The sequence below is a fragment of the Colias philodice genome, chromosome 3 (assembly GCF_061535455.1).
Source record: "Colias philodice isolate Cphi_HAF_F1 chromosome 3, ilColPhil1 Martin Lab GWU primary, whole genome shotgun sequence".
In the NCBI taxonomy this organism is placed as follows: Eukaryota; Metazoa; Arthropoda; class Insecta; order Lepidoptera; family Pieridae; genus Colias; species Colias philodice.
The window spans coordinates 11,245,029-11,266,274 of NC_143088.1; the positions used below are offsets into that span (position 1 = coordinate 11,245,029).

The 21,246-nt window shown below is 34.0% G+C and overlaps 2 protein-coding genes and 1 long non-coding RNA gene across 4 annotated transcripts; 2 read left to right on the forward strand and 1 right to left on the reverse strand.

Annotated features, from left to right (window-relative positions):
* The first annotated feature begins 288 nt into the window (after positions 1-288).
* LOC149490037 (uncharacterized) lies at positions 289-1,764 on the forward strand. The gene is made up of 3 exons (XR_016318376.1): positions 289-581; positions 928-1,172; positions 1,661-1,764. It is a non-coding gene; the product is annotated as an uncharacterized LOC149490037 (long non-coding RNA).
* Positions 1,765-7,402: 5,638 nt separating this feature from the next.
* On the reverse strand, positions 7,403-17,285 carry LOC149490038 (uncharacterized). 2 transcript variants are annotated; one of them, XM_089714858.1, is made up of 6 exons: positions 17,188-17,285; positions 16,894-17,057; positions 14,107-14,239; positions 12,911-14,015; positions 11,919-12,747; positions 7,403-11,831 (listed from the first exon to the last, which is right to left on the reverse strand). In XM_089714858.1, exons 2-6 carry the CDS (start codon positions 17,011-17,013, stop codon positions 9,147-9,149), a joined length of 4,872 nt encoding a protein of 1,623 aa, XP_089570984.1. In that variant the 5' UTR covers positions 17,014-17,057; positions 17,188-17,285; the 3' UTR covers positions 7,403-9,146. The 2 variants fall into 2 exon arrangements, with proteins under 2 accessions (XP_089570984.1, XP_089570983.1); XM_089714857.1 differs by having other exon boundaries at positions 16,894-17,060.
* A 374-nt stretch (positions 17,286-17,659) lies between these two features.
* Positions 17,660-20,592, forward strand: LOC149490039 (protein arginine N-methyltransferase 9-like). Its single transcript, XM_089714859.1, has one exon. It carries the CDS (start codon positions 17,812-17,814, stop codon positions 20,008-20,010), a length of 2,199 nt encoding a protein of 732 aa, XP_089570985.1. The 5' UTR covers positions 17,660-17,811; the 3' UTR covers positions 20,011-20,592.
* Positions 20,593-21,246: the final 654 nt, after the last annotated feature.

Below are 21,246 nucleotides of genomic sequence, written 5' to 3' on the forward strand. Positions count from 1 at the left end.
CCTCTAAAAGATTTTCGGCAAAATTTAACTACGGCTCAACAAATTAACGAACACTTCTAATTAAATTTGTCGAACAAAAAATGGCTAATTTTAGTCAAAATTTATAGATTTCTGACAAGAAATGAAGATCCTTAGGAAAGAATAGAAAAATTAACATTTTGATGAAAATTTAAAAAAAACATCATGAAATGTATTTATTATTATTAAAATGAGCTATAATTCTTCCATTTACAAGATCACAAAATTTTCCATAGATTTTGAGATATTTTATGCAATGCCAAATATCCTCGTAACGCCCAGATACCTATTAAAAGGCATGCAGCTCGATAGTGGTACCGGCCCAAGCTGTTATCCAACTTTATGACATAAACGCCCACGGTACCTTTTTAAAGGTATCTGACAGTATCTGATTTGAAAACGCCGTAACATTTTAAATTACGCGCCAAATCTAATTACTGTTTTTTATCCGGCTACTGGAAAGTATGTTTTTGTCTATGGTTAAGCAATAGTGCCAATAGAAAAATAAAATATATGTAATTTCCGGCGAAAAGTCTGGCCATCTTGACTGACTAGAGGACGTGGTAAGTTCAATCCATGATTATTGATGCAATCTTAGGTTTTTAACTGTGAGTATCTTACTCTGCTTGTTGACAAATAAGTAAATATTATAATTACATTTAGATTTACGCGAAAATAAAGAATATGCGTGTAAAATAACCTCGTAAAATCTGGATACCTTTTAGAAGGTATAAGAGTATTAACATATTATTGGATTTTAAAAGGTATAAGGGAATAAACCACTAATCAATTTGATTTGCCTTTGAAACTTATGATTTAGACCGTTTTCTCCTTCATAATATAAAGTAAATTATTTACCTAGTCTGTTACAGAATATTTTAGTAAGTAGTAAGTACCTATCCTTTTCAGGTAACCCAATGAGAGATGAGCAAATCGAAGAAGCTTTAGAAGTATTAAATCAGTCAGATATAGAAGAGTATGAACTATTTGGAGATGAGGATTACAACATATAAACCAAAACCAAGAAAGCTCTTCCAGTTCTGAATAATCTGAAAATAATATTTTTTTATTAAAAACCAACTCTTATTTGCGAAATTATTTAAAATTTCTATAGAAATATATCAATTTACCTACTATCATTCTGATTTTAAAAGGTATATGGGTTGCTATTATATAGTGTTTTTGGGTCCAATTTAGAAACTTGCTAATTTTTGCTTCTGTCATCTGTTGGAAGTGGATTTCTTCTGATAGAAATCCTAAAAAACGTGATAAACTAGCCTTTAAAAATAATAAGTACAGAAAATAATGATCATATTGTTCAAAAATTGATATTTTTTTCTCAGATTGTTAGTGTGAGATATCTTTTTGGTCATTAAAATTTTGGAAGACATGTATTAATCCAAATATTTATGTTCATTGTTTTTTGTAATATAAAATAAACCCTATATTGTCTACCGCTAATCAATAATTTAAAAAATACGAATTTTGCGAAATCGGGTTTTGTAATACATTAAAGCCCATATGCCTAAATAAAGAATAACGAATTTGGGGTTATTTAGTGTCTCAAAACCTTCCACTGACATACATTTACATGCAGAAAAAATCCCACGCTCATACGGAAATAATAAGGCACTTTTTTTAGATTTCATCACCTCCGGGTCCGCACCATGTGAACCTTTTAAAAGGTACTTGGGCTGCAAGCCAATGTTTGGTAAAAATAGCCTGGGCGTTACGAGGATATCCCTAGGGATATTATATAGTCTAGACTATATATTATATATAGTCTAGACTTTGTCTACGTGTGTACTGTTAGTAGTCAGTAGCATCGATATCATTTGGATAAGTTATAATAGGTTATAGTCCTTTCCACCTAAGATGATTTCTGTGACACACATCGAGATAGAATGTACTACGTACTAGAGAGGCGATCGCTACTACACTCTCTTTAACACGAGCTAGAGGTAAGAATCACAAGTCTCTTTAGTCTGTGTCGGACTGTGCCCCCCGCTTGCCGCGTCAACACGTGTTATTGCTCTGTTCAAAATGCCTTCGTGTTTGCTTAGATATTGTTTTAACAGTTCCCATAATACAAACAAAGCCCGAGGAGTGACTTTTCACCAGTAAGTTTCCTTATTATGAGTAAGTCATGCATTTTACTAATATTGTTATCATTTTGCGAAAAATCACCACGCGTTCTGCGTTTCGCGCCATTTTTCATAGACTAACAGCACAGACGTGACACTATCGATGAGTCTGTTAAAAAAATGTAACTGGATTTTTTTAACTATGTATATACAATATCTACTAGGAAAGATTACCGTGGTGTAGTACCTAAATATTTATACTTTTACCCGACTACGCAAAGTAAAACGGTAGGTTATATTAAGTAATATTTATTTATTTACCTATTTTTATTTATTAAAAAAAGCCTAATCAATAGTTGTTCCAATAGGATTTATAAATTATTATGCACAACAATTACAAATAAACACAACATTCACAGAAACTAATACAGTAAAAGTTCCTTAATCGCGCTTCCTTTATTCGTGTTTTCACTATTCGCGGATTAAAAAAATGCGACCCAATTTCTATATTCACGACTAAAAATTTTTTTTATTCGCGGATTTAATAAGTACATACATAATAATAAAATTATTCCAATAGGTATCTTACCCAATATCCTTGTCAAATGGACTAATAAGAAAGTAAAATAGATCTTATAACAAGTTTGCCTAAAGTACATAATATTATGTTCTTAAATGATATCGCCGAGGCCTTTGACACAAGCCGCCTTTGTCGCAAGCCACCTCTGCAGCGATTGATGTTTTTGAGAATGTAAATAAACAGAATGGAAGCAACCTTATAACTCAATAAATAAAGTATATTTTTAAATGTAGTTCCGTTTATAGTAAAGTTACAAAAATTGTGATCGAGTAAGGGGGCGTCCATAAATTACGTGAGGTGTTTTTTTTAAATTTTCTGCACCTCCCTCCCCCCCTGGTGAGATGTCGTGAGAATTTATTCAACCCCTCCCCCATCCTCGAATCTCGCGTGAGATTTTTCAAAATGTGAGTTTCTTATACGTAAACGCCATCAACATTGAATCATCGTATCCATTTAAATTACATCATGAAGCAAAAACTGATAAAACTATTGATTACTACACAAAACGACAAAAGCTTAATAAATTGATATTATTTAAAGGAAATTAAAATACATAGTTTAATATAAAATCCTCGTTTTATTAATTCCATAGTATCAGTACCACCAGATAGTACCGAGTAAACAGATTGCACAATGTGTCGCATCTGCACGCATTGCTTAATCTTTGAACTTGAAGCCACGCCTCGCTCGTTCCACACGTACCCCACCACATCGGCCGCGCGCAATGTTTTTGTTTGGAATAACCCCTCTAGTAATATATCTCGATGGTGACACATGGATTTTTGACACGTGTAGAGATGTCTTTACTGAAATCATATCAATTGTTTTCGATAATCGATAATATTTTATATGGAAATTAAATCGATTTGAATAAAGTACCAAAATTAGTTTTTTCGGCATTTCGCCAACAATTAACTAAGGAAACTTAGCAAACAACAGCAACAAAAGTCAACAATAACAATTATTAGTAACAATAACAGAATACCACGTAAAGTATCATTATAAAAATGCAACTTATATACAAGGCTGACGCACTCGTACAGACGATTGACTCGATTGACAAACGATCACAAGATGGGCGCCGATTAAATGATTTTCCAACTCTATGATTTTTCATCGATCCATTTCATGTACACAAATTGCGTAGGTATTATATTTTTGTGTTATTTTATTTTATTTTTCATTATATTAAACTAAACAATACTGTTTTCGATTTATAAGTTTAAGATGTTTTATTTTTATATTTTTGGCAATAATTCCGCCATAAAATAAAAATATTATGCACTAAAATTATTTTGGCGTTTTAAACATAAAATACGTAATTCGGAACACGCGCTGCTTCGCTAGGCTGCTCGCTGTACGGGCATCCACCTATTGACATTTGGTCTTGGACGATGCAGATGGGACTACATTTTTTCGTCCTATACTACTAATATTATAAAGCTGAAGATTTGTTTGTTTGAACGCGCTAATCTCAGGAACTACTGGTCCGATTTGAAAAATTCTTTCTGTATTAGTTCATTTATCGAGGAAGGCTAGAGTAGTTATAGGTTAAATATCATCACGCTGACCAACAGGAGTGGAGCAATGCGGGTGAAACCGCGGAGAACAGCTAAGTTATATAAGTATGGGCCTGTTCAGTGCGACGCGGATGACCTACGCGGACGTCCGCGACGGACGGTAAAATGTATGAAACCTTACAGCGTGTTCAGAGCGACGCGGAACTGTCCGCGTCGCGGAGAGCTATCCGCGCGCGGTCGAAATCGCTCCGCGCCGCGGATGTCCGCGGGCGGTGCCTGGTTCTAATGTATTTGTTCAGTGCTCGGCGGACAACAGTCACGCGGAGCGGATGTAAAGTACTGTCGTTGTCATGGCGGCTGCGTCAAATGTGCAAACCGAGAGGGTTACAGTCGATCCCGATCCGCATCGCACTGAACGACAAAATCATCCGCGACGGACGCAAAACCTAGTCCGCGTCGCACTGAATCGGGCCTATGGCTGGACGAACAATTCGCTTTTTCCTATCGAGATCTCAGGGGGTAAATAAAATAACGTTTATCTATTCATATGATTTATTTTATGAGACAGGTATCGGTCAATTAAGGAAAGCTGGCATGTTCACAGTACTCACACTTATGCAATTTCACTTACAGTATGTTCAAAAATAAATGCGACTCTAGTTTCATTTTAGACTTGAATTGTAAAATGGGTGCGTTGTAGATAAATATATGCAAATATAATTATGAAAGCTCTCATAATTTACCTGTAAAATTATAATTTAAAAGTAAATCAATTGATGAAGTTAATTATTTATTCTAATAATAATCAATTGGATAAAAGTATTAATAATTATTCAATTATCAAATAATAATTAAATTTCAGGTCATAAAAACAATACAAATAACACGTGCGCTCACTCCCAACATACACCAGGGCCAATCCCTTCCAAAATGATAAAAACCTAAAAAAAATAGTAGTAGGATGAAACCCATTAGAAAAGGAGAAGAATATTTTTGAAAAAGAAATAAAAAACCACTTGGTTTTTTAAATATTTCACCTAAATTTTGAGGTTAATGTTATTAGAAATGAGTCAGTGTAATTATCTACTTTTGGTTCTAATTGAATATATTTTTCCTCATGTTCTCGCGTCTTTCTCCAAACGTCACTAAACATATCCAGACTAATAGCATTAATTGCTTCCTTTCTAAATAATTCTTCCACAGTTTTCAAGTTAAAGTTCACATTTTGTGATGCTACTTTCCCTTTAATTATGCCCCATAGTAACTCTATTGGGTTGAGTTCTGGATGGTGGAAGGCGCAATACACTATGTCCATGATCTTTGAGGATTGCATCAAGTAGGTAAAAATGGTGTATAGTTTGGCTTATTTTTTTAATAATGTGATAACTCTGATTATTAATTAGTAATTTGATTTTTGAAAAAAAAAAATGCCGATTTTAGTCAAAATTTATATTTTTCTAACAAGATCCTTATCATCCAAATTTCCACCTTGGTGAGAAAAATTGACATTTCTAATGAAAATGAACAAAAAATCAAATGATTTTATTAAATACTGTAAAATAGTCTATAATTCTTCCATTTACTGTATCACAAAATTCTTCATAGATTTTTAGATATTCGTACTACACCAATTACATCACCCTGTATTTATAAACAATTGCAAAATATGACACATACATAGGCCGGGAGATACTGACACAAAATTTCGGGTCATTTGTAACAGAATGGCGGTTCTACAGAGGTCTTATTACGCAATGACTAAAAGAAAAATGATGGTCAGAACGCTGGTACCGGCGGACTAGTCGCGTGGGCGTTAGTCGAACTCGTCGGATAAATAGCGAAAGTCAAACGATTTGTAACACAAAAATTTTAGAATTTACCGATAGCCCATAAAAAAGATGTAGGCGGTAGTGTCATGCCATACTTTTCCGGTGTAACTTACAGCCCCCCATACCGACGCGATGCGTTGATTTAAAAAAAAACAATTCAACCATTTGTACCAGGCTAACTTTTGCACAGGTAATCATCATCGTGCAGACATTTACGAAAATCGCCATGCCATACTTTTCGGACGATTCCAAATGGCCACCATACCGCCGAAAATCTGCAAAAAAAAAATTTTTTTTCGCCAAACAATTTGTACCAGTATTGCATTTGGATTTTTGGAGAGTATTTGATAAAATGTGACCATTATTATATTTGCCATACTTCTAGTAGGGGGAAAAAGTGCTGCCATACTTGAAAAAATAATTTATTCGTCACGTTTCAAAAATACGACTGTACAATACGTAAAATAATTTTTTACAGTATGGGATCATTATATTCTATTTGTTTGTATACAATTCTACCTAGAAAAAAATATCGCAGAATGCAAACATGGGGCGGATGATTGTAAGACTTAAGCCAAGACGTAAAAAAAAATGAAAAGAATTGGCGATTTGTACCAGTACGGCATTTTTGGAAAGTATATGATGCAACGTGACCATTATTATATTTGCCATACTTTTAATAGAGGGAAAAATTAGTGCCATACTGCTACAAATCGTTCAAACTACGAATAAAATCTTACAATAAGAAAAAAATCTTATACACATTCGTCACCTCCCACAGGTATGGCATTATCACACTTCTATTTATAATCATTCAGGAGTTGTTGAAAAAAAAATGTAGGGTGGTACAAATCGTATGGCGAGAAAAAAAAATGCAAAAATTTGCAGATTTTCCGCGGTATGGCGACCATTTGGAATCGTCCGAAAAGTATGGCATGGCGATTTTAGTAAATGGCTGCACGACGATGGTTACCTGTGCAAAAGTTAGCCCGGTACAAATGGTTGAATTGTTTTTTTTAAATCAACGCATTCACGTCGGTATGGCGGACTGTAAGTCACATCGTCAAAGTATGGCATGACACTACCGCCTACATCTTTTTTAAGGGCTATCGGTAAATTCTAAAATTTTTGTGTTACAAATCGTTGGACTTTCGCTATTTATCCGACGAGTGTGACTAACGCCCACGCGACTAGTCCGCCGGTACCAGCGTTCTGACCATCATTTTTCTATTTGTCATTGCGTACTAAGACCCCTCTAGACCGCCATCCTGTTACAAATGACCCGAAATTTTGTGTAAGTATCTCCCGGCCTAACATGTGCAATGTGTAAATGTGTTGACGTTCCAGCTCTTCTTAATATACCTATATGTTATCACAATATTATACTGAGAAAAAAATAGTAATCTACCACATAATCTAATTTACTCACACATACAAAGATTCACCGACTTCAGAAAGTTCTAGTACCTACCATTTTTAATCTGACCATTTTCATACTGGTAACAAAAATATATCTGCCAATAATTATCACTGGGCACACTCAATACCAATTCAAATTTTAATTATAAATCAATACATGATATAGGTAATCATATTTACAAAATGTTATTAATTTTCCATTGATGGAAGAGAATTTTTAGTCATATATGCACTGCAAACTTAAATATCACACTTCTTAATTCTTATATCCAACTAAAATTGAGTTAAAATACTCATATTCCTCAATTTATTAAATTTAAATAACAGCAGCTATCTTATTTTTTTGTTAATCAAATGGCTGTTTCTTTTTTTTCTAACATGTCATTGCATTGCTAACCCAAACTGTAAACTTTAGAAACTAAAATCTAATTTAACATACAAGCCCACAGCTATCTATATTCTACATAGATGATATCCTTTGGCAAATATGATATTTAACATGATCCACACTTCCCTTAAAATAAAAAAATTTGAAACGACACATACATAATTTTATGTAAGGTCTCTATACAAAACATTTGAAACACAGTTCGATTCAAACTTAATGGCGGTTCGGAAGTTAGGTACAGGTGCGAGTGCACGTGCGCACAGGTCCCTTAACGTCCTGCTAATACCTAAAATTGTTTTCTGCGCATCGGTTCGTACAATGTTCCGAGCCGCCATTAAGTTTAAATCGTACTATACCTGAATTTACGACTACCGACAAATTTTATATTACTTAATTTTTATAAAAATCTTAACATTATCTAGCAATTACAAAGTCATGTTAATGATCGAGTTAATCTAAGGAACGCAGTATAAAATTGTCCATGTGCTGAATGGATTATAAATAAAAATATTCTACAAAAGTAACACTTAAATCCAAATAACTAGTGACTTATCTACTAATACTTACAGCTAATACAATATGGCAAATATGTACAAAATGGCAGCCTTATAGCTGGTGAGATTTTATTATTTACAAATGATTTATAGGTAAGTAATCTAATCTAAAGGCTAATGGAGGACACCCCCTCTATGATATGAGAACGAATCCTAAAGAGTGAGAAAAAGCACCAAAATAAACTAGCGTAAGAAAAACAATTAAATTAGATAGATTTACAGGTTTGACCTGTTTACTTTATGCAAATAGATTAACTGACTGTTTTAGCTGTTATTGATCAGGTATATGAAATTTCAGTCATATATATAAACACATTACTGGCCTAAATTAATATAATGGAAAATTATTTTTAACCAAAAGAAAAATAGCGTGATTCCTAATTTAATACATAGTCACAAATTAAACAGTTATATTTATTTGCAATACAACTCTGCACAATACATGAGAATCATCTTAAGTATTAATTTGATATTTAATGAATGTTTGTAACTACCAGTATCTAAACGAATAAGACATTTTTTATTTATGGAACAACTAGTTAATTGCTATAATATATATTAGTGTTATTTACAAAGGCATACTGTAATTTATAGGTACTAAACTAAATGCAAAATTAGATATAATTGTATATAATAATTGTACTCTGAAACATGTCAATAAGTACTCTTACATCCTAATAACTGCCTTCAATAACCTTAAATCTTACAATTAATCACTTTAAACTAGACTATAACAATAAAACCTCGATAAACACTAATCGTCGTCAATAGTAATTACCGTAAGTATATTATTTTCAAAACCCACCGAATCATCATCGGTGAGTTCAACTACATCTTTGTTCTCATTGCTGTCTGCTTCTTTCTTTTGGTACAGAGACAGCACGTCAGATATTATTGGCGCGTGAGCCATCTCATGTATCGTGCTCTCGGCTGTATCCGCGGAATTCTGACTATCTTCATTCTGAGGATCGTCCATATGACTATTGACGTTATTCTGAGGCAATTCCCCGTTTTCCTCCTCAGCATTTTCGCTTTCATAACCGTAAAACTTTTCGTCGTCTTTCTCATCTACGGGCACATACGAGTTGATCAGCTGCGGCAGGTTCGCGTCACTCGTAAACACTTTCGATGGATCACTGTCTTCTTTGTCGCACGCGTGTTGCGAAAACAGTTTCGAAGATGTAAAATACTTCCGGCATTGTTGGCATTGATTTTGCAAATGTGCCCGATAATGATTGTGCAAATTCGGGAACAACCCCGAGCACACCACGCATTTTTCCGGTTTGATCGTGGTCCGGTAATGCATCTTTTTGGTCGACTTGTGCACGTTCTTCATGTGACGGATGAAAGGCCCATATTTAACGAACGCCTCTCGACAAATGCGACAACGAATCGGATGTTTTTTATATTTTCTACTTCGGTGAGAAAACGCGTGTATATTGAACGCGTCAATTGTTTTAAATTTGAGAGGACAAAATCTGCACGATATAGAACCGGATCCTTTGTGTAGTATATCGTGTACCTTTTTAGTTTTGAGCGTGAGAGGTTTGAAGCAAAACTGACACTCTTCATACTTTGGCCGAATATCGTTCTCCGCGTTCTCCATAACTTCATCGTCACTATCGATGTGACAAATGTGGTTGTCATAGTCGACCCGCGAAAAGAAGTATTCACCGCACTTCTTGCACCTATTCTCCTCGTGATATGCGAGATGTCTGTGTAGATTGTAAAAGATTTTGTTGCAAATATTACATTTCTCTTCAATAGAATCTTTCGGTAGTACGACCCACTCTTTATTGTCACCGTGAACATCTCGCATGTGATAAATAAATTCGCGGAACTGCACAAATGTTTCATCACAATGTTCACACTTTGTCGGATTCTCCACATTATGTTGGGATAAGTGATGATTCTTATGCTTTCTATATGTTGTCATGGTGTTGAACTTTCTGCTGCAGTAAAGACATCCATAGTACCCTATAGTCCTATGATAAAGCTTGTGAGTACTGAGGGCATCCGAATTTTCAAATACTCTAAAACAATAATCACATACAATTTCCTTTTTGCTCTCTGAAGCTTCTTTGAACGACTTAATGCCGTGCTGAGTTCGCATGTGGCAGTCTAACTTCACTTGAACATGGAATGCCTTGTAACATATATGGCACTTCACTTTTCTAGGATATATTTCAGTATCACCAATCAATTTCTTTTTCTCACAGCTGAACGCAAGATGGCCTTCCAAGAATCTCAGCGTACTGAAGTAATCGAAACAATAATTGCACCGTAGCGAATTATGGTAGTCAATGTGCCGTTCGAAATTACCTTTGGATGCGAGTATTTTGAAACATATAGAACATTGCAGGTCTTTCAAAGGTCCATCGAGGCCCGCATTCTTTCGATCGGCAATCCATGTCTCGTCTATATCGTGTGCGTCTCTCAAGTGATAATGCAAGTCATAGCCTCTTGTGAATGTGTCATCGCAGTGAGGGCATTTCAGAGGTTCGTCAATGTATTTCTGCGTCAAATGTCCTTTGATGTGAATGCGATGACTTTTCAGCGAAATTGTTTTCTTCCCACAAAATTTGCACTTGAAGAACTCTGGTTTCCGAAGATGAGCCTCTTCGTGGTGTTGCAGACGTCGCGCATCTAAGAAGACCTTAGCACACAATTTGCACGGATAGTACATAGGCGGGGGAGCATCCGGGTCGTCTTTAATCATTTTACTTTCGGGGTGAGTTCTTCTTAGATGACGAATAAGCTTCACCAAGTCTGGGTAGTATCTTGTACAAATTGGACACTTTACTTTGTCCTTTCTGAGTTTCTCAATCCTCTTCTTATGAGACTGATGGTCAAAGTTATGACCTTTGACGTGTCTCCGGTAGTATTCTTCTGCGATAAAGCCTTTACCGCAAATATGACACTTAAACGGACCGTTATCATCTTCGAAATGGGTTCGAAAATGAAGTTCGAGGCGTCTCTTGTTGGTAAACTGTAAAGTGCAAATTTCACACTCATGCCGCGCACCGAACAGTAACGTCTTCGATTTGTGCCAACTCATGTGACATTTGAGCGATGCTTCCGAATCACACACTTTACCGCACATTGCACACGTATGAGAGCCATCAAAAACTGTTTTGTCGGCCGTGTTTGGTAGTTGAGAACCTATTATCGTATTATTTGCAGATTCCCCGCGCTTAAAATGTATGGCCATATGCGAGAGATAAACTTTTCTGTATTGGAAAACTCTTTTACAAATAGCGCACTCATAATCTTTATTCTGGAAGCGGGTTTGTTTGTGATAGTTCATATGCGCTTGCGCAGCGCGCAAGTGTTTGCTCTTTCTGTTGCAAATCGGGCAAGTCAGATGTATGGGATCTAAATTAGTGTCATGGTAGTGTTCTCGCATGTGTAGTTTGTAGTGACAATTGAATCTGAAGGTCTGTGAACAAAAGTTAAAAGGCATAAATTTATTGACATTGCATATTGCAAATATAATGAAAAACGATAATGTAAAGAAAATGCTTACCTCTTTGCAAACGAAACATTCGTGTTTCTTCTCGATATTGTTGCCGACATTAGTGTGCCAATTCATGTGCCGCTTCAGTGAAATGAGCGTGGGCATCACTTTATTGCACGTGGGACATGAGAACACGCCCGGCGCAGTCCCGGCGGAAGCCTCCCCAAAGTCGCTGTGACTCTGGACATAATCCAGGGGCTCCGCCTTTGTCACAACGACTTCACAAAAATCCGCCAAGTCCGGCGTTGGCGCCGTGATCTTCGGCGCTTGCTGCTTCATATGCAATCTGTGCACCAGTTTAATATGACTCGCCAGTCCGCTACAACTCTTGAACTGTTGCTCGCATTCCATACAAGTGTACATATTTCTCGGCTTTATGTTCGCCGATATGTGTTTCTGATTGTGCTCATATATCGCGCTCACTTTCATTTCCAAGTCACAAATGAGACAGCGAACGGCGCAGTCTTTGAGATTTATCTTCGCTCTCTTCGTTCCAGAGGTCATGTTGTGTTTGGTTCTCTTGTGTTGGATGAGTAGACGTTTATAAGAAAATTGACGTTCGCAAATATCACACGTGTTGTCTTCTTCTCCGTGGCTCGATTCGGAATCGGACTGGTTTAATTGATCATAATTCATTGACTGACTCAATAACTCAGAAGTGTCTCTATCTGGTGGTTCAGTTTTTACATTGACATCTTCAGCATGTCTAGCCGCATGAGAAGATAAGGCTTTTTTGTATTTAAATTCTTTTCCACATATTTCACATTTGTATGGTCCGCTCGTTATTGATGAGTTGTATTCCGAATGTGCAGAAGCTGAATCATCCAAAGTACTAGCCCTGAAATTTTAAAGATTATAAAACATAGGAATTTTAAATTCGGATAAAATGTAGGGAATAAAGAGACCTTCAATAACAATTAATAAAATCATGCAGATTTATTAAGTTGACTTTATCCGGAGCCCAGAATATGGCCATTGATATACAATTCCAAAAAAATTACCGTGATTCTTCATCGCCTACATCTTCAACAGCTTCTGTATTGCTCATGTGTGTAGCTAAGTGCGCGATAAGAGCTTCTTGGCTAGGGTACTTTGTGGAACAAAAGCGACATGAAAAATTATTGGGTGAAGTGGGTTCATTCTTTTTTACAGTAGTTACGGGAAAGAAATGTGCTTTTAAATGCAAGAAATAACTAGCTTTTTTCACCAACGACTTGTTACAAATTGGGCACACAAATGAAAGCGAATCGTCTCTTTTAGGACACACACGAAAGTGTGCTGTGTAGGAATAATAATCGTTCAATGGTTTGCGACAATAAAAACAAGGTACGGAGATTTTCCCATTTTCGATTTGCGTTGCAGGTGTTTCTTTTTTAAGAACTGCAGCGTGACAAACTCTCATATGTTTTTCTAAATTCTCGATATTTTTAAACTTCGTCGAACACATTGTACAATCTATTTTGTTTTTTATCGGCACAGCATCAATAGGTTCTAAGGAAATCATAAGCTCCTTATCGAGTTCAATTTTTCCACACACGTCCACATGTCTCTTAAGCATTATATTCAATTTAAATGTCTTGCCACATTTTTCACATTTAGAAACATCTTCGACATCGTGAGCGTCGTTTTGCGGAGTCGGAGTGCTGTCCAGAGGTGGAGTGCTAAGTGGAGGCGGAGCTACAGGCTGCTTAGGTACCACAGTCTTTCTTTTGCTATGGCTTTTTTTGTGTGCAGACATGCTAATATAACTTTTAAAGGATTTCGAACAGATATCGCATTTGAAATCTAGCGGTTCATCAGAGTCTGTCCCGGCAGAATAGAATGATGCGCTGTTATCTTCAAAATCTGAGTCGTCTCTGACGTCATCACAAACTTTTCGTCTTTTCTGAGACTTTCGCAGTTCTTCAACTCGTTTGGAAGTGCCAGGTTGATAATCGTGGGAAAAACTACTGTTAGATGTATTACCGATGCTCTCTCCGCTTCTCTTGCGCACTCTACTAGCGGGTGTTACTTTACTTTCTAAGGACGAAGATGGTTTAGAAGCGTCCGTTGAGAAGGCGGAATCACTGCTTTGTCGAGCAATAGGTGGTGGAGTTGAACTAAAACCTAAAATGATATAATTATTGAATAATGTTAATAATTTTAAAATTTCAGAAACACAGTATATAATACCGCAACTACAAAACAAACTACTGACCTGGTGGTGGAACATAATTACGTCGCAACTCTTGATCTGACCTTTCACATTGTTGTTTAAAAATATGCGCACTGCTTAACTTCTGAATACATTCGCTGCATATTTTATCGGGGAGACCGTCGCCTTCTTGTATCTAAAAAAGTCATCAATCATTTTAAAGATAAAAAAAACCTACGCAATTTTCGTGATAGACCATCCGACGACTGTGAAGAATTGAAATCCAATCAATCATTTTTACATATTTATAATGGAATTAAACGATTTAGCGGTTAACCCTTGGTCTTAACTCTTAATGCACCTTATTATGATTTCATTTTTAAACTAGATCAGCGCGACCAAAAAATTGTTGATTTTAACCAACCATCAACAACCATCGGGAAGTCTATCATCATAATTCATTGCTACCTCCTCAATATAACTAGTCTTATTTGCAATCTCGTTAAATATTTATTTCCTTCTGACCGAATCTCGAATGTATAATTTATCGAATCAGCGTAATAAAAAAATATTACTGTTCAAGTAGGAACACGTTCTATATATCGTTATCTAACGTTCAAATTAAAATAATACATTAGTATTCAAGGAAACCTGCACAAAAATAGACAAACAACAAGATAAACACAATAACTGTGGAAACATAGACATCAGATCAGCAATTGGATTAACCAGAACAAGGTACACAAGTCTTAAATATAAGAAGACTGGAAATCAGAATGCAACGGAAGGCGTGAAAATTATAATTCAGATAGTTAATAGTAGATGAGCGTTGATAATAAGACAAACGAAATACGCGCTACGAATTCAGAACCTGCCGTGAGTGCCGTCGTATTTTAGAATGTCGTTTTAAAAGAATGAAATAGATGTAAATAAACAATTAGTAGATAAACAACAAAAAAAATTTAATCAATTCATCAGTTACAGTTACTGACCCAGTAATTGGTATAAGGGCAAGGGGATAATAAAATATGAGGATGGGTTTATTTGTGAACTAATCAAAAATCATCATTTTACTTCATCTGTCAATTTGAATTTCCCATATAAATTAAAATATAGAATTGAATTTGAATTTCCAAATAGCCACTTTTCCTTTAAATATTTCACAAAAAAACCCTCACATTGCTAACATTGGTACTTATTTGCATTATCTACATTAATTACTAATTTAAAAGGATTCCAAGGAATAAAAAATTAATTAATTTAATAATACTGGTCATAAGAAAATTATAAGAATAGAAGAAAACCAACAAAGACAAAAAGCATAAATATAAAGAGGCCAACTTAAAATTCAAATGAAAAAAAAATGAACAAGAAAATTATAGAAATCAAGGCATGGAGATCTAACTTAACTAAAATATCAAAAATAATAGACTGAAAGGAAAGATGAGTAAAAGAAGAAAGTGAAAAAGGGACTAGAGCAAATCAGGATACAAAAGTGAATGAAAATGTTTAAAGGGATGAAGTAAAGATCTGAATAAGAATAGTTTTAAACAATAATAGTGTATGAGTTGAAGCTGGAAACATTGCGTTAGTAATAAATGCAAGTTCACAGTACAATCAAAAAATAAAAGCTGGGTTAAATAAATTTAATAAAAATCAAAGAAAAGATTATATGTTTCTCTTATTTAGTTTAATATTAAAAAATGATAAACAATTTAAAGACGGTCATAACTTTCTTAATGATCATTCATAGATTTCAGATAAGGATTTCAAAGATTAGAAGAATACAATTGTAAATAATATATTAACAGATTTATGAATCAAACAGTTCACTTAAAATCTAAGGTTATAAATAAACTAAATCATGAAAGTTATACGGAACCAAAATTCAAATCTGACCAAACACAAATTATTTAAAACTTTGTTCTGAGACTGATTATATTGAAACTGAAAGTCACTTGTGTATTTATTCATTCAATTCAATAATGCCTTTAAGGTATTTGTTTAAAGCAGGATTCTCTTTAAAATCAGGTATCATGTAAGTTTCTGTTGATAGTCAACTATATTCCTTAATGTAAGATGATGATGTTACAAACCTATTGTTAATAATTTTTCTATTTTGAGAGTACATTCATCTTTTCTTGTTTTATATACAATTTTTCAATATAATAATTAATATGAATGAAGAACTGTTTGATTTAATAAATTTCCTTTATAATAATAAATATCAATCCTCAATAATATGTGATTCAGTGACTATTCATTGCAAATGTTTTTGGAAATTTTCACTATCTCTAAGTTCAATTTGTCTGATAAATCTGTTTCAGATTGTATTTTTTTTCTTCATTTGTATCATTCAAGTATTCCTGTAAAATTGTAATAACAACAAACACTCCTAACTACTGTTATCTTAGATGTTATAACTTTATTAACAATTTAGAGTTAGACAGTAAAAGATTGGAATGGGATCAACTTTGAACCAATCTTTAATTTTAGAAATAAATTTTCTCAAAAATTTATAGAAAAAATATTACTGGCCTTAATTTATGAATATCAAAACAAATCATTATGATTGCTTTTGGTATGAATTTCGAGGCCATGAATTAAATTGTTGATACCAATAAGATAGAAGCAGAAACAAGAAATTTTGATAAATTTAACAAATCAGACAAACAATTAAATATATTTAATAAAGAAGATAGAGCTTATAATAAAAATGCAATTATTGATGTAATTGATGAAGAAAGAAGTCGCCAATCTGTGAAATATGATCTCGCAAATAAGGTATTGAAAGAAACAAGATGGTTGTCCCGGTTTCGTATTTCTGAAAGTTGATAACAAGCAACTTACTTTAACCCGCGCACATTCCATAACCATCTCGGCGAGTTGCAAATTGTTGTCCACCGTGAAGATGGAATAGAAATCGCCAAGCTTGAGGCAAAGCCTGCATTTTCCAAGCTTGAGTGCCATATTGATTTGTTCACAATCAGCTTCATTTCAATCCAACATCACATCTGCTGATAAAGATCTTTAACTATTATCAAATAACATTGCTTCATGATTAAACGCACTTAAATTATAATAAATTAATAAAGTTTAATGAGAAACTATGATAACATGATCGAAAAATAGAAAACAACTTACAAGCCGGTAAACTCCAATTCACGTTCACGATTTCACGAATCACAAATCACAATTAAGAATTTTACTTCATAGAATCGAACATAGGTCGATGAAAGTTACCTGTTATAAAATAAAATACTAAGAAGTATTTATATGTACATATAATTTTAACAGTTTCATTTCTTAAAAAGAGCAAACACAGACATAGTTTTTAACAGTTTATTTATTTATATGTACTGAAATAATTGATCAATTATACATCTAAAATATTTTGTTCATGAGATTGCTATATAGTTTAAAAAAATTCTAGTTTTGCAAGTTTTCTTTAAAAACAAACATTATGTTCAATAATATAATAATATTTACAGTAATTATACCCACACACACACCTTAATAATTGCTTAAATTATTAATTATTAATATTGAACTAAAAGACATGTATCAATGACCAAAAAGAGACTTAAAAAATAAACGTGACAAAAATATTGACATTTCCAATTTATTTGTTTTTACTTTTTATTTGTGTTCATCCGCCAAATATTGTTTCCACTGTTTCTGTAATTAGAAGAAAGAAAATTTTATAAATACGTATTAATATAACCGTTAAAATTTTAGTAAGTGCTATTTATCGCTTATATTGTAGAAATGGGCACCCCAACTTCAAATGCACGTGAATACATTGATTATGGACGACAACTTTCTTCAAACGAATGTTATGCAAAAGCCTTTGATATGTATATAACGGCTTTTGAAAAAAATCCAGACTTAAAGAATCTTTACGAGCGCGAATTTCGTAGTGTAATCAACAAGTTGAATGAGATGTTAGCTGCGGGAGATAAAACTGACGACATATTTTGTAATTTTTCGCGAGCCATATTTTTATTTCCTGGTAACATGTACCTGTTGAATGATGTCGGTAAATATCTCTTCAAGTTTGGTTTCTACTCCGAAGCGTGGTTTCACTTTCAAAGAGCTCTTAAAATTGATGCCGGCTTTGTAAATGCAGAAAAGAACCTGAACTCCGTAAAAAATCTGATGGTTGAACGATGGCACTTTAAAATGTTAAATGATAAAATACGCAACGAATCTTATCGCGCTGCAATACATGATCTGATTTCCGAGGGGACTGATACTGTTCTAGACTTAGGGTCTGGTACAGGCCTTCTTTCTCTGTATGCTAGCGAATGCAACCCCAAGTCTATAACAGCTTGTGACAGTTCTGAAGTTATGGCCAATCTATCCAATGCAGTTTTAAATGATAATGCAGTGAACATTGAATTTAGTGTTGTAAACAAAACTTCAACTTCATTGAATCATTTTGATATTGGTGGAATGCATAATGTTCTCGTCACAGAGTTGTTTGATGCCGGTCTCTTTGGAGAACATATTTTAAAAGCTCTAGATCATGCATGGCAAAATTTGCTTCACGAAGATGCAAAAGTTCTACCTGCATCTGTTCAATTCTATGTTATGGGTGTTGAATGTCAATATCTGGTTGACAAATACCAGCTATGTCAAGTTGCAAAGGATCTCTTGAATATACCATCATTAACTGTCCATACTTATCAATATGATGAAACATATGATTGTGAAGACATCACCTTATTTAAAACGCTAAAATATATAACTGAACCAAAATGTTTAATGTCTGTAGATTTCAATGATTTTAACAGTATAGAGGATCACCTTCAGAATACAGAGCCTTATATCACGCAGTTAGCTGTAAATCAGAGTGGAGAGCTGAGCACTATTATTGGGTGGTTCAATTTAATTTTATCAGACAAATACAAACTCACAACTGACCCCAGATCTGACAATAGAGCTACTGCATGGGATCATGCAATATTTTTTGATCACATTCCAAAGAAGGTGATTGATGATCAAAGATTAGTGTATAAATTTACCTTACAATCCGGTAGAATAGCACTTGTACCGGACTGCAATGTTAAAATCACTAGAATTTCAACAGAAATCATTCGCTTCTTAAATGATACTGAATACATAAAGAAAATTATGAGTTGCTTGGGACTGGCCTGCGTGTATCTGGGTCAGTTAACAGAAATGTCTGATATGAGCATTGCTGATTTAAGTCCATTTCCCATATTTGGATTACAAATGTTAAAGAGAGGTGCCAAATCCCTGGTTTGCTGTGTGAAGTCTGAGGCGGATAAGCAATTCTTTGATGAAGTTTTTAAAGCTAATGACATTGATGAAAGCAAGATAACATTTTTATGTGGGCCAACATGGAATACAGACTGTTTTAATGAAGATAAATACCATGCCATCTTCTGCAATATTCTAGAACTTGCTGGAGATATAGACTTACAATATAAGCATATTAGCCATTACTTGAGACAGAACCACCTACATCCTGGAGGTCTGTTCTTACCGTCAAGAATAACACTAATGGCACAGATCGTTAAATGTGACTGGTTTGATGTTACTAACAGGCTTGATGATAGGAACGTCAGTAACTACAAGATAGCTGAACATATTAATAAATATCAAGCGTCCCAATGCTTCTGCCTTGATTTTTCTCTTCTAAACCACATTGCATTATGTGACCCGGTAGATTTAGGAGAATGTATGAATATGGCATCAGATGTGATTAATGTGGGTATAATAAGAACTGAAGATGCTAATGGTGTTTTCTGCTGGTATAATGTAGAATTGATGGAGAACATGGGAGAAATCAGTACTAAGAGGCCTGGAAGTTTTATAGATGGTACTGCATTCTTGGCAGATCCCCATATATTAATGAAGAAAGGTGATATTGCTAACATATTGCATTGTGTCGATACAGATGGATCATTCAAATTAATGCTTGATGTTGAAGCAACATAAACCATGATAAACGGCCTAAGGTGAATGAAATACTAAACTGGAATCAATGGGGTAAAAGAGATATAAGAGAGAAAATACTAGTCACGTCTAAATGTTAAAGAAATTTACATTGTAAGCTATATCTTTAAATGATTGTTGTGCCATAAAAGTTTAGAAACGGCGTAGCCAGATATTGTCTATATATGTTGTATTGTATATGGTAGAACTATGGATGTTTTTCCTCTGAATGTCTTGTTTGTCTAAGATTTTTATAGGTTCGATCCTATCAATAATCTTCAATATTTATTAACACACAATTTTAAATTACATTATTCATGAATAATAATATGAGATGAACATTAATATAATATTATCACATAATAGATAATAATTTAAAATTGTTCTTTCTAATTGTAGCACATTTACACCTAAAAATATATGCTCATTGATGTCTAATAAAGTTAACTAAATTAATATATGATAATAATTGTAATTAGTTGTGTTTAGAAGATATATCTGAAGACTTCTAGTTCAAATTCTGTATACCATGTCTAGGAACTTTTTGGCGATGTTTACAATAAGTGTTACATGTAATAAAGAATTTTATTCAAACAAACTATATTGTTTCATTATATTAATCATGACTGTTACTGGAACAAAAAAGCAAAAATCAATTAAAATTTTCAAAGAATAGAAAAAACTTTCAGTACTATATATTTATCTAAGGATTCTAAGGGAAACCCCGCGCCTACTATTGAGAGAATTCTCTCAGAAATGAGATAAAGAAAGACGCGGGTTCGAATTCCGCCTCGTGATCCAATTTTTTCTATTTAATTCTTTTAAAATTTATATTTATAGTTAACGCATTTGACTGCCATAAACCTAAACATCAAATTCGAGCAAAAATCATATAAAAAGCTCCATTGCGACGTGAAAGACTTACAAACAAACACAATTTCGCATATATAAAATTTAGTTAATATAATAAATATTATCAATAAGGCGCTGCGCAAATTCTAATAAAATAATCTATTGTTATAAACGTTAAAAGACTTCATACATAAAAGTGAAGTCCCGTGTCCCCTAGTGGGGTATGGGGCAGATACATTATGCATAATCTGTTTCACTATTTATTTTTACTTCATGCATGGTAAAATAATAAAACCACATTTAAAAACCCATCATTTATTTCTCACATCATTCGCAAAACCATACATTACAACATATACAAATCGAAATGTATCACATTGTTTGAAA

Excerpts from the sequence above, each read along its gene's own strand:
- LOC149490039 (XM_089714859.1), top strand. The coding sequence starts at position 17,812 with ATGGGCACCCCAACTTCAAATGCACGTGAATACATTGATTATGGACGA.
- LOC149490038 (XM_089714858.1), bottom strand. The coding sequence starts at position 17,013 with ATGGCACTCAAGCTTGGAAAATGCAGGCTTTGCCTCAAGCTTGGCGAT. Across the intron at positions 12,748-12,910 it reads GTAGGCGATGAAGAATCACG|GGCTAGTACTTTGGATGATT; the intron begins GTAATTTTTTTG and ends TTAAAATTTCAG. Across the intron at positions 11,832-11,918 it reads AATGTTTCGTTTGCAAAGAG|ACCTTCAGATTCAATTGTCA; the intron begins GTAAGCATTTTC and ends TTTTGTTCACAG.